We start from the raw sequence: 13,605 nt of genomic DNA, 5'->3' as shown, positions 1-13,605 counted from the left end.
GTGATGCTGCTGTTGTGCTACCTTCGATACGAAACATTCCCAAGCTAGCACGACACCGTCCTTCATTGCCTTGTCCATTCGCCCTGGCAGTATCGAATAAGAAGGGACGGTGTACGCTGCAGTCATTCTAGAAACCATTAATTTGGGTTCACTTTGTTTTTCTTCTTCTGCCCGAACTACCGAACTACCGGGGCGAGTTCGGGGATAAACCCGTCTTTTCTTTCGCCGGGGCTCTTTTGCTAGCGCCATCCGACTAAGAAAGGTTTGCATTCCTTTCCTCGGCAAGTCAAGCTTTCAGAGTCCTGCTGGGAAAGGTCTCTCTTCGTTACGGAACCTTTTCCCCGCCACACAGCAAGATGCCATCAACTAACTGCTAAGGTAAGGAAGATTCAGGACTACATCAAGACACGGTAGGGGCGGCGATTCCTGCATCGAAAGTCATGCTGGTTGTCCCTATCCTTCTCGCTAATCCCTGCGTAGGTCATTTTTATTTCCGGTCACAACCATGCGGACACCCCTTTTCGACGTTTTTGTTTTGTGGACATGTTGACCGACAGAAACAGAATATCCTAAACAAGAACCATCATTTGAAACCGCCTTTTTTATATATTCTGTTCGATTTCTTCGTTTGCTGGAAAAAGCCACACACACAAAATGCGGTGCGTGCCGCTTATGATTAGACCACTCCAACCAAACCCGCCAATTCAAAGCAACGGTTCTGAGGGTTTTTTTCTTCTTATTCTTTTTCTCGTGCGTCTTCAGGGTCGCCCTTTGATTATGACATTGCCGGTTGAATGAGACGTTGCTGCCACCGCTTGCATGCCCTGTTGTGGTGTCTCGTGAGGAGAAGTGAGATATTAATGGCACCTCATCAATCGTACTAATTTGATGATTGAGATGATAATCGATGCATGTTAATCAATCCAATCCAGCCAGGCACTGCCTTCCCCCCCACGATCAACCATTAAACGCTCAGTCATCAATATTATAAGGGTTAGAGGGGAGCAGCAGCAGGCTAACATCATGGGCCGTGTTTCGGTGGGAAACTTGTTCCCTTTCATTTGGCGTGACGCTTGTTCTTTTTGTCGCCTAGTTTGAAGGGATGGAATAACACAGCATAACAGTCACAACATAAAAAAACCACCAACAACAAAAAAAAACCCAGCAATATTCTATCCCAACGAAAACACATCTGAAAGAAATATATCTTTTGCAGCGTTTGGAGAAAGGGGACTTATGGCAAGATACAGGGGAGAGCTCGTAAAATGCTGCAGGAAAAAAACAACAAAAACAATAACACCGAGGATACAAAACAAAAACTTTACGCCAAGCACACACCATGCTTTATGGTTCTCTCGAGAGGTCGGCGCTCTGCGCCTTAAGGCGTTCAACGTACGCAGGCAGGCAGGGAGGCAGGGAGGCAAGCATACAAGCGCCAAGATAAGTACGCACGATATCAAACGAACGAAGGCAGGCGGGAACGCACTTGACCAACGCAACAACCCGTCACACAGCCAGCCGAAGAAGAACTAGGCGCTTGAGCTCTTCTGGAGTGGTACAGACAGGCAGGCACACGACGGAGAACTTGTTTTTGCCATTTCCTGTTTGCTCGACTCAATCGAAAGGCGCGACGAAAAGAACATGCAGTAAGTACCTGGAGCCACAGCCCAAAACAGAGAGGCGAAGCAAGCGAAAGGCTCGACAGAAAGAAAAAAGGAATGCTTATCGCAAAATTACCTTCTAATACAACCGCGATGTACACCCAGCAAGCGTATCTACACCTTCGAGCGAGGGAAGGACGGTTCCGAGACCGAACACCGTCGTACGTTTGCTGTTTGCAGGCTGTGTAGAATCACGGACAGTGTTGACATAAGACCTGCGTGCCTCCTGCGCCATCACCAGCGACAGATGGGCTATTTAGGGTACCGCTGCGCTGCCAAACGGTCCCCCCCTCAGACCACTTCCCACCCATGACGCCTGACAAAACAAATAGCCATTCAAAGCCAAAAACCAAACCAAAACCTGCGAAATGTAAACAAGCCGTGTCTGACGCCTTGGTACGGGCCGGCCAGGAGGAAGCAAAGCACAGCCAAACTGGATGCTCCGCCGATAATTTGATGTAAATGGTTGACTTTGGGTAGACTTTTTTCACACCCTGTAGGGGACCGTTTTGGGATCTTATCGCCGGAAATATCGGGTGGTCGGTCTTTGCAAGCGATAGTAATCATCCATCGGCTAGCGGAACTGTACCAAAGTGTCTCGTTTACACATCAGATTGATCGGAGTCCATAAGTCAATGCAAATGGGATAGTGTTTTGGATATTTAGGCAATCGGTGAGTTCACATCACAGTAGGCTATGTACACATAATCGAAACGCGGGAATGGCTTCTTGATGGCGCTTTGTGTGATAGCTCTTCAATATGGCTTTTATATTTCGCAAAAGGGAATGTCCTTCATTTGCAAACCTCTGCCTACCATTATTGATGTATTGGATCAAGGCTGTTACTGCCTCTCAAATGCTGAGGTTCATGATAGGAAATCGTCCTGAAAGGACACTGATGGACTATACACTCCCGAAGCACTTATTTAGAGTAATCAGTCATTATCGTTACGAATAATTTAGCATCGTACGTCCAAGACAATGACTGTCAAACGTTCGATAAATAAAAATAACGACGTCATTCAGAACGAGTTCCGCTCTGATATCTCTGAGAAGCAACGAAACCCCGAATGGGGGGGAACGCATCGACCATCTCAATTTGCGTGCTGTCATCCATAATTAATCAATCGACAACGACAGAAGAGTATCGCTACCCTCCCCAGTCCCACTAACCAGTGCTGCTGACTTACCAGTTAGTATCCCAATCGCGCTGATGTAGTTCATGTTGAGTCGTTCAATCGACGGCGTTCTTGGATGTATGCGAAAAAAAATGCTTATCTGCCTGTGTCTGCTTTCGGCAAGAGTTCCAGGAAATGGAAATTCAGGATCGGTATAGGCTTCTTCCGAGAGCCAAACAGGATACCGCTACTCAGAGCCCTCTGTTTCACTTGGGACACTTTGGACTTTTGCAATCCACACACAGCAGAGGCATATGCAATCGTGTGCCGCACTTTTTCACTAATGGCGCAAAACGCGGATCACAAAACAAGATTTCACTGCACAGCTTTTTATTTAAATAATGCCACTTTTCTAACACGTTTAACAGCACATGCACTCGGTCGTAGCAGCTTCGCTGGTACACACTTTATACACTTGGGACTTCGGCTGCAAAAAGGTTTTGTTAAAACTATGAATAATTAATCAACAAGCTACTGCTGCGCTGGGAAAAGTCCGGCAGTCCAACGGTTCTTCGTTTCTAAGACACTCCAATCGCCGGTTGCTTGGATTGCTGATCCAAGAGCAATCGAATTGCAAAATGTTTTCTGTCGCCCTTTCACCACGGTACACCACCTGGATATTTTGCGGCCGTTCCTTCTTCACACACACATACACAGCTTCGGGGCAAACTTCCGCCAAAAACCCGAACACCGTACCAATTGGATAAGCAATCAAATATTCCCGCACCACTTTACCACCGCTATCACGCGGCCAAAAACTTACGCTTCGACGGTAAACATAACGTAACAGGGACGCTCTGTGCGTGTGATGAGAAGCGGGATGATGTTTGCCCTCCGCCCGCTTTCCTTGGGAGAACCTGCCGCCCGTCCTGCTACTGACTGGCTTGTTTGTTTTGACCGTCACACGGCGTTTGGGAAAGGTCCCCGGTAGCGTGTGTGCGGGGTGTACGTAAGGGGGCGTATTGCGCGCAGATTCTTGAAATGTAACACTCACTTTTCCGTTTTCGTTACTCCACGTTTTCTTCGCCTGCTGCTGCTAGAGCAAATGTGTAAGGCGGGAACTTTAGGTCAGGTTTTGACACATCAAACGGTTCACTGCCTTTCAATTCTGCGTTGGGATGTTGGTTTTTTTTGTGTTCACCCGCCTCCTTCGATAGAATTCGAATGTGGGTTGGAATGTTTCCCCCGCACGCACGGCAGTGGAGGAGAAACCCTTTGTAAACGCGATCACACACTCACGGTCTGTGATCTAAATAGCGACCCGGACACGGGTAGATAAGATGGGAAGGGGGGGAGATGTAACTACGCACGAGGGGTGGGGGGTTGTAATTACCTCACCGTAGAATGTCGAAGCTGTCCGGCGGTTCGCGATCGTGAAGCGCTTTAATTATTCATTCAATTTACTCTCAACTCGATCGACCGGCTTTACGATAGCCAATTAACGGCTAAATAAAAGCAGCACGTTTCGCGATGTTGGATTTTTTTTTTTTTTGCTTTTTCCAAAGTCTTTCAAATGCTTTTTCATACACGTGCAAACAACTTGACAAAGGGACAATACAGTTTAATCCAGCTCACTCACTAGACGGTTCACAATTACTACGTAAGCTATCGACTTTTCGTGCGAATCTGCGGAAGGGCAGCGCTCGTCTGCTTAGCACGACCGCTCCGGTAGAAGTCTCGTAACGGAAAACGCATCGAATATTTCGCGACTGGCCAATGTCGCCCGTATTCTCTCGCTTCAAGCTCTCTGTTTCTCTTTTTCTTCGATCATCGCTTCTCGCAGTGTTCATGATGTGGTTCATTTCCCGTGTTCAACGTTTGAAATATCCGATACAATAGCGTGTAATAGGCAAGCGTTAGGCACTATGATTTATCTTAAACAGTTTATGTTTCCTCTTAAAATTTGTCCAAGCTGTTTCAAGGTTCATTTAAACATTGTACAATTGGGTTAAAAAATGCTTTAAATTCAAATATACTTACCGAAACATGTTCGACTGCACGTGAAGAGCGGAAAGTGAGAGAGTTCGTGAACGTGTTCATTCGCCCTTAAAATTTCTCTCCCGCTTGAACATTACCATCATTAAGCGTAGTTTCGTATCGTCGCATTTGCTACAACATGTTTGCAGCGTAAAACATACAGAATTCATCCGATTTTGGGATATCTCTTCCAGACCGGAAAGCATTTTGCTTATTAGAAATTTGATATTTTTCTCATCAATCATTGTAATAGGAAACTGACGAATTCAAATACGTTAAAACAGAATATCACACACTAACTACCGTTCTTAATACCATTCCAGAACATTCCTTCATTTCATAAAGCATAAATATAAAGGGAATGGTATGGAATGTAAGGATATAGGATAAAGGATGTATGTTGGTACTGGGCCATATCCGTTTATGTTTTCGTTCAACCAAAATTTGTAAAATAAGAGAAAAAATAAATAAATAAAAAATTTAACAAATATTTTTTAACTCATTCACCACTGGCGAGTTAAAACGATGCTGAACAAACTTCTTAATTAATAAAAACGAAATAATCAACACCCAAAACATGCGGGAAAGAGTATAGGCCTTCAATCGAATACAATTTCATGAGCTTCCAACAGTTCATTCGTCTCATTGAAATGCTCTCTCGCTTTCTCCTCGCGTCTCGAATTCATTACTCTCCCACGTGCTTTCTTCCCTCTCTCTCTCTCTCTCTCTCTCAAACATGCTTTTTTGCTCAATCAAAACAGCTGTTTGGCGTATGTTTTCCTTTCACCGCATGTGCATGTTTCGCATAACCACCCGCGCGCATAGGAGAAAATCATCCACTTCACTACTTCCACTCTCGTCCTTGGCGCTGGTTGTGGCATTTCGCATTCCGCATCTCTTGTTTTTTCCTTTGGAAGAGAACAAAACTTGTGAAGAATGCGATGTACGACTGCCTTTGCCACAACTGGCCTCTCTCGGGAAAGCGAATATGAGTATGAGCTTCAATCATACATCGATATCCAACGATCGGTCCTTTTGGGGGTTGTTATTTTAAGTTCAAAGTTGCAAGTTCGTTCATATGGTTCCCCACGTGCCTTACTTTCAAAAGTGTTTCCAAAACTTTGTTTGAGCTACTTTCTCGCCTGAAAGGTAAAAGGGGGTTTATTTACACAACCACTGAAGGAATGATATCATCAATGATAAAAGTACAATATTGATTTAGTATTCTAAATGATTCCTTCAATAGATTCAAGCTACCCATACAGCTCTTGCATTGTTCTCGTCGCAATTACATTAAAAAGTCTGGCTGCTTACCTGCAAACCACCTAAAGGACACGCTACAAAGTGACATTGCCTTCTAATGGCTAAGTAAGTACCTGGCTTACTTTCATTTCCGTTTTTTGTCGTATTCCTATTCTCAACCTTCTTTTTTACACTAGCCCACACATAACTATTGCTATCCTCATGCAATTACGCTCATTCATCCTATTTGGCGTAGTGTTGCCGTCGTTCGACTGTACGACCATTCGTCGGAATAACTGTTTCCGATCACATCCCAAAATTCCATGCATCGTTGAATCATTCAAGTGGGAATTCTTTATCGTTTCATACTTTCTCAGGCGAATGCAAAAAAATAAGTACAGATGGGACACGGCGGCGGTGGCTATTGGTTGATGCTGCTCTCGTTGATTCTACTCCACCTCTCCCTGGTCGGCTGAGGTCGTAGTAGTAGCTGGGAAATATGTTCCCGTGATTGACTTCAACCAAACCCTAAAAGGACGAACAACTTATCTTAGCTACACTGCTAGTCACGATAGTCATATACTTCCCTGTCTTCCCATCCTTCCCGGCATGTACTCTCTCTCTCTCTCTCTCATCTACTGCTGTGCCCCGCGTACCAATCGCGTTTCTCTAGCATCCTTCGCAAGTACTTCGAAACTCGACGTACTACATCATCTAAATTGCATACCACGCAGACGAAAATGCGCGCACGTGAGATGCTTCATGAACTTGAGGCCTTCTCCTCTTTCGGCAGGTGTAGGAAGACCAAGCACGTGGGACCGGTACACGCTCCACTTTCTCGCAAACGAATCGTCCACCGAGCGAGGAACCGGCCGAACCCTTTTTATTGCTTCCGGCCATTTTCATAACATGTGGCATGTTAACCCGCATTAAACGTCATCATCGTACGTTCTCCTTTTCTACACCGTTTCCGTTGCCTATTTGCTATTTAGCAGCACCGTGAATCCCCCCAGCCGATCAGCCCGGAACGGGCTCTGTCTGTATGCTTCGCTCTAGCCCGCCAGCATTTTGCTATGGCCCTGGCTGAGATAATATCGTTACCGATGATGCATTATTTATTGCACATGTTTGCCGACACAGTTTTTGAACTGTGAATGGGGATTCGATACATCGGATGCTGCTACTTCGCCCGCGCTAAGTTCAAACTACTAGCATTTTTCAGCCAGAGTACGGCTTGGTACTCTCCCTTATGTTTCACAAATTCATCTCCACTACTACCCTTGGCCACTATTGATTCGCCTTATTTTCCATCAAATAGAACCCTTTACCCGGTCTCAGAACGTCAGTCAGCGAACGTGCGAGCGAGCAAATCATGAAAATTCATGGCTAATTATATGAACCCGACCAAAGAAAGGATACACATTCACTATCAATGTTTGCTCAACAAAATAGCCCGAGGTGAAACATCCCTGGAAGGTTCACGGGTCTATCTATCCGTTGTGGAGAGGGCAGTATCGACGCAGCACAATTCCTTCAACCTGTTCGTGATATTAGGCACTGCAACTGTGCTCTATATGCAATGCTAGGTTGAAAATAAACACATGCGATAAACACACAACATTCTGATATGAACCAAAATGATGAAATGAAATTAAATAAAGATTGATATCAAGACAGATAAAACAAGAATTTGCTTTGAGCAAGTTGTTGGGCAAAGGAACACCAACAAAAGACAAAAGACAAAACAACACCGACAACAACATCGCACGCCGGTTAATCGCACATTGGCATACACAACACTCCAAGTCCGGGGCACATCCCACAAATCATAGTATTGTAAGACCATCTGTATAAACATGTGAATTGATACAGAGAAGGCTTATTTATTGCTACTATTCGATGCCATTGAACCAAAACAAAACTAAAACTAGAACTGGATACAACACTATTACACACACCATCTCATACAATGTAATGTTTCAATGAAAAGTTTGTTTCATTCAAAGTGTGACGCTTTTACTTACCAGACAGGTCCGTCCCACTCCGGCGCAACGCACGTGTTTAGTCTGTGGATTCATCCGTTTCAATGCTTGCCTACCGCGTAGACACAGATGCTCTCGATGTGTAGTGGAGTACGCTGATTCTCTCGGCTTCCGCCAAAGGTTTTAGGGCAATGAAAACACACTGCCTTGTGCAATGTGCTTGATTAATTTCGGTAGCTCCCAAGCATGTGCCATCTATATACTACGTTCTTTCGTGAATTACAATAGATTGTAAGTAGTATTGCAGCAACTCTCCGTGTATCAATTCTTATATTCTACGTCTATTGTGTATCCTTCACACATGGTTGTTTAATCAACGCGTCTTCTATCAGCTAACTCAACGAAAACAATGCGTTTTTCCTTTGTAAAGCGTACACCTGTCATAATCCTAATTCTTAGTGTTTCCTCCCATTTCTTACTTCCGGTTTCGCTGTGTGAGCACGAAAATTTACAAAACTTGTATTGCCAATCATCATCCATTTCCTATCATCACGTGCAGCCCAATCACTTACAGCGAGATGAATTGTGTCTGTTGTGTGTCGTTCTTGCTAAATTGTGCTACAGCAATTGTCGTTAATTGCCGTACTACCACAATAAGTTGCTACTGTTTTCTTCTTCCATGTGTCGGAGCGTTCCACGGAGCTTCCTTCCGACAGCTGCACAGCCTCGTACGATATAGAGGGTAGGGCCCTGTGCTATCCTAATTGCTATGGCTTACATTGCAATTTCATTTTTGCATCGGACATATCACACTATTTTATCGAAAACTGGCTACCAGAAGGATTATTAAAAGGGAAAAGTGCAACATTGTGGGCTGCCGAGCCTGGTATTTCTACAATTTTCTCTTCCAAAATAGCTGATGTTTACACTATAACTGCTGCTGAGGGTGAGAAAAACTTTCATACAAGGGGCAAAAGACTGCCATACGATTCTAAATGCTGTCAGCGGACAGATAGTTCCTATTAATTGTAATAGTATTATCGAATAAAAATAAATTAAATCAGCTCACAGGCTAAGGCGATTTCTAATAATCAAAAGTTATTCTACCGGCCGAAAGAAGCACAAGATACGCAAATTCATACAGCATCGCGCGTCTAATTCTGTAAGAAAACCCATACGCAGCAACCGAATGCGGGAAAGAAATACGACGTTTAAAACATTCATACAGCTATAGATCAACCAAATTGACGGTATTTTTTATGGAAATTAGTAGACATCATTGCTCGTTCACTCGCCAATGCGTGCCTGTGCATGACCCTTAGTCGAAAGATTTCTTTAGATGGAAAGTCCAAACACCGACACGATGCAGTACATGGTCTTGTTCTCCCAGCGCACTGTGCAAGAACCATCGGTTTCGTTGTTCCAGTAGCACGAGCTGGCCGTATGCAATCCAGCTCCATTTTTCTGCATTATCATGCACGTTACTAGACGCAGAACATATGAAAATAAAGAGAAGGTAAAGAAAAGTGTGAAATTTTGCTTTTGAAATCAACTCCAACAACATTTAATCGGATACACACTTTCCGGCAACGATGGATACATGCGAAAGCGACACAACACTAACGTTACGATGATTTAATTCCATCACACAACATAGTAGCCACAGAGTGCGTGCAGCACGCAAGGCTCCGAAGTGGTGTGTGGTGTTGCGTCGCAATAAAATCGTTAATATATTGCCCCTTTCGCGCTCCAGCACATTACTGCCACCCATCTGTAGACAAAGCCTCTCTTTTGGCACAAAACAAAAAATTCGATCTATTCCAATGCGCCCCACAATATGATGCACTATAAAGTCACACCCACGGCTGGATTGTAACAGCGCCTCAGACGAATTCGCTATTAAGAATTTGCCAATATGGAAAATCCATACCATCTAAGCACATAAACACAAACTGTTTGTACACGAGTCAGTTCGAATGAGATAGCTGTTCCCTCGCAGAATTTCTAAGGTCAGATCAGACCCAAACAAAACGGTAGAACAATCGTTCACACTATTCTAAAAACTGCAAACATAAAACCAGCTTTTCTGCCAATTGACGCACTTTCTCCGCTAGAACAATAGCGTCGTTTTAGGATTTTAAGTATAAGCTACAGCTTTTACGAACAGTTCAATTGATTGACCTAAGTGCTTTGAACAGCGCCCTGCTTGAGGAGTATATAAAACCAAAGGATCTTCGATCAGACCAGAATCATCGGTTATCTTTAGCAACTCATTTCAACGGACATTCGACGAAATGAAGCAGCACTTCCTTACTGCCGTCCTACTCGCCGTGTGCTTGTTCACCGGCCCAACGCTTCAGCAAATCGGGGTCGGCGTCGGTGGCATCGGCGTCACAGTCCTCGGATCGTCGTCACTGATTGGAGTCACCGTGGCCACGACTGTGGCTGCAGGAGCAACCACCACTACCGCTGCTCCAACGACCACCACTACCGCTGCTCCAACGACCACCACTACCGCGGCAGCTGCTACGACTACCGCTGCCGGAGCCACGACTACCACCGCCACAGGAAATACTGTAGTGTTTAATATCAATGGAAGTACGTATAGAAAATAGTTGCAACCATAGCACCAACAACTTAACGCACAATATCCGTATGCTGTCAGGTCTCGTAACCGTTGCCTCGTCCGATCAAGCCACGATCGCAGCTATTGTTGCAGCCTTGTCGGCTACTACTACCGTCGCAGCAACGACCACTACTGCTGCCGCTACGACCACTACTGCTGCTGCTACGACCACTACTGCTGCTGCTACGACCACTACCACTGCCGCCACGACCACTACCGCTGCCACAACTGCTGCCACGACCACGACAACAGCGGCCGCTACTACTGCAGCTACCACTACTGCTGCCACTACCGCAGCTACCACTGCTGCTGCCACTACTGCTGCTACCACCACTACTACTGCCGCTACCACCACAACGGCCACTCCCTCCATCTCGATTACGATTAACATGAATGGACAAACGGTTGTGTTGAGTGCGAGCGACCCCAACCTGCTCTCAATTCTCACCCAAATTCTAAACAATCTGTCCTCTACTACGACGGCTGCCGCTACCACCACTACCACTGCCGCGGCAACTACCACCACGGCAGCTGCTGCCACCACCACCGTCCGAGTTGGCGGTTGCGGAGGCCACGGAATTAGACCCGGAATCGGTTTCGGCGCAGGAATCGGCTTCCGTGGCGGTGCCGGCGGTGCCGGCTTTGGCATTGGCATCGGCGGAGGATTCCGAGGACCCGGCCTTCTTCGTCCGGCTATCGGAGCCCTCACCAACACGGCAGGTGGTTTGCTGGGAACAGCCTTAGGTACTGCTGGCAATATTGCCGGATCTGCGGTGAATCTCGGCGCGGGTATTATCGGTGGTGCGGCCAATGCCGCTACTGGCATTCTAGGAGGAGTGCGTAACGCGATCGGAGGTATTGGAGCAGGACTGCAAGCAGCTGCCGGTGGCGCACTGAACGGCGGTCTGCGTGCCGGATCGAGTTTTCCAACTGGATTTAATGGAGGCGTAGGCTCGCGCGTCGGATTCGGAGCCGGATTTGGAGCAGGTATTGGCTCGCAAGGAATGCTCGGTGGTGGAATCCAAGCTGGTGTCGGTCTCCGTGCTGGCTTCAGCGGATAAGCAGTACCACTCATCCACCCGCAGTACCCCCGCCATCCCCACACAGACCGTGATAGAGATTCTCGCGTAAGAAAGCCACTACTATACCGACACACAACGTATACCGCATGCATATATACAGCAATAAATTAAAGAATCCATGTCGAAACGCGCAGCGTTCCTTACACTTAATCCGACTTACCGATATATTTGTACGGCTTTTGTAGCTTAGTTAGCACGCTGAGGCAGCTTTCCACCACCGATCCGGTCCAGTTGTTAACTTTATCATGCTGGTAAGCATTACCTCCGATCGTCGTTTCGATAGCTTCCTTGATGATTTTGCTCACATCGTCCACGACGAATTGGTGCTGGTGAAGAATTAACATTGTGCATTAGTTTGGTTTGTTTCCCCCCTATAAGAAGTAACCATTCGCAGTCCTAGCCCGGTCCGCCAACTGGGGACGACTGAATCGCAGCGGAAGTAGCGGAAACAAACAACCGCCAAAAGTTTCAACATAAGGAAAGATGTTTTTATTTCCCATCACTTCCCCGCCATGTGTACTTGTTCCCGTTGGGCTACTGGTTCCTTCCAGCGAGGAAAACAAACCCGAGGAAGTTAGCGTCAAACACGAATTACTTCGCGCCAAAGTTTGATCAATGCAAGCTAGGGGCTTCTACGGGCTTGAAACAAGCTGCTACGACTGCTGCGTGTTCCGAACGAGGTCACAACAAACAAAACGTTCGCATTTTCCCACTTGTTTTCTCGCACACACATTTTGAGTTTCACAAAGATTACCGCTAGATAAATTACCACCCACATGCCGGAGGAGTCAACTTCCGCACATGTAGCTGCTGGGTAAATAAGCCATCACTACCGAGCCATTGCATGACCAGGTGCGATCAATCGCAAAGAATGGCATCATCGCACCCGCGGATGGGGCGTCGGTGACGCATTCTTCACACATTCTTCCCGCAGCCTGTCTTCTTAACCTTAATGTGACGCCATTTGTGTGGTGTATGTTTAATGAAGACGCTACCTTCAATTCGAACCGGATCTTTGCTCTAGCAAGCGCAAGGACAATGAACGTTTGTACCCAACCCAAGCCGCCGTCTCATTGCGCGGCATTGATGTAGATTGTAGAAGACACGGCTGACCAATTCTAGCTTCAGCAGGAATCGTACAATACAATACAGGCAAACATAGAGCAAAAGGGGTCGCATAGTTTCACCAATTCAGCCAAAAGTAGGTGCCCTTTTAACCACCTCCCCCATCGCAGGGCCATCGGTATCGACCACCTTAAAAAGCAGCAATGACGGAATGCTTCAACGTCAGCTGGCCATCACCTGCGCCAATGCTGCGTACCTCTCACAGCACTGCCCTGCCCTGCCCAGCACCCAAGCGGACCGGAATGGATCACACGAAATGTAACTACACGCTTACCTCTTCTTTGCCGTCCTCCATGCTGAATTGGTGATGGGATCGTTGCGGAATTTGCACGTTATCACTGGCTGTTTTGAATAGGCCGATCTGCCGCTAAACGCTGTTCACCATCAAGTCCTAGAACGTTCCGCACAGCTACTTTGCTTTTTTGCCAACGATTTTTGACATCGCTTGTGTTTCTTTTTTCCCCAGAGCCGTCAGTTTACACTGCACAGTTTCAATTCTCCATGCAGTCTGCAACGAACCTACAGCCGACTCAATTCAAATCGTCGCGCTATTGTATACGTTTTTGTTTCATTTTTAATAATGTTACGATATGTTAACTTTTTTACACGGTTTTAGTTACGCAATAAAGAAAAATATAGTTCACAAGCACCTTCATTGCCTCAACAACGAACAGTCGTAGAACTCAGTCTGTTAAAATAAACACAGATTTTTTTTTGACACATCACGCCAAC

General features: G+C 46.0%; 3 protein-coding genes across 5 annotated transcripts in view; 1 reads left to right on the top strand and 2 right to left on the bottom strand.

Annotated features, from left to right (window-relative positions):
* The window catches only part of LOC120949330 (uncharacterized), a 74,899-nt gene extending 70,348 nt beyond the window's left edge, over positions 1-4,551 (bottom strand). Inside the window, exons 1-2 of one of the 3 annotated variants that reach the window (XM_040366563.2) lie at positions 4,419-4,551; positions 2,852-3,288 (exon numbers count right to left, since the gene is read on the bottom strand). In XM_040366563.2, coding sequence (XP_040222497.2) covers positions 2,852-2,885 — 34 coding nt within the window. In that variant the 5' untranslated portion in view covers positions 2,886-3,288; positions 4,419-4,551. Of the gene's footprint in view, positions 1-2,851; positions 3,289-3,833; positions 4,122-4,418 lie in introns of those variants that run through there. The other 2 variants (XM_040366562.2, XM_040366564.2) reach the window with 2 other exon arrangements.
* Positions 4,552-8,336: 3,785 nt separating this feature from the next.
* Positions 8,337-13,323, bottom strand: LOC120952814 (dynein light chain Tctex-type). The gene is made up of 3 exons (XM_040372333.2): positions 13,148-13,323; positions 11,909-12,074; positions 8,337-9,524 (listed from the first exon to the last, which is right to left on the bottom strand). The coding sequence occupies exons 1-3, from the start codon at positions 13,166-13,168 to the stop codon at positions 9,376-9,378; spliced, it is 336 nt and encodes a 111-aa protein (XP_040228267.1). The 5' UTR covers positions 13,169-13,323; the 3' UTR covers positions 8,337-9,375.
* Positions 9,631-11,875, top strand: LOC125906663 (spore coat protein SP65-like). The gene is made up of 2 exons (XM_049606477.1): positions 9,631-10,638; positions 10,706-11,875. Exons 1-2 carry the CDS (start codon positions 10,335-10,337, stop codon positions 11,725-11,727), a joined length of 1,326 nt encoding a protein of 441 aa, XP_049462434.1. The 5' UTR covers positions 9,631-10,334; the 3' UTR covers positions 11,728-11,875.
* Positions 13,324-13,605: the final 282 nt, after the last annotated feature.

The sequence above is a fragment of the Anopheles coluzzii genome, chromosome 2 (assembly GCF_943734685.1).
Source record: "Anopheles coluzzii chromosome 2, AcolN3, whole genome shotgun sequence".
NCBI classification, from domain to species: domain Eukaryota; kingdom Metazoa; phylum Arthropoda; class Insecta; order Diptera; family Culicidae; genus Anopheles; species Anopheles coluzzii.
This window is presented reverse-complemented; position numbering and strand designations above follow the sequence as displayed.

Bases quoted from the DNA above. Each gene is read 5' to 3' on its own strand.
- LOC125906663 (XM_049606477.1), top strand. From the start codon at position 10,335: ATGAAGCAGCACTTCCTTACTGCCGTCCTACTCGCCGTGTGCTTGTTC. The intron at 10,639-10,705 runs GTACGTATAGAA...GTATGCTGTCAG, and splicing joins AGTGTTTAATATCAATGGAA to GTCTCGTAACCGTTGCCTCG.
- LOC120952814 (XM_040372333.2), bottom strand. From the start codon at position 13,168: ATGGAGGACGGCAAAGAAGAG. The intron at 12,075-13,147 runs GTAAGCGTGTAG...ATTCTTCACCAG, and splicing joins TGGAGGACGGCAAAGAAGAG to CACCAATTCGTCGTGGACGA. The intron at 9,525-11,908 runs GTAAGTCGGATT...TTCTGCGTCTAG, and splicing joins AAAGCCGTACAAATATATCG to TAACGTGCATGATAATGCAG.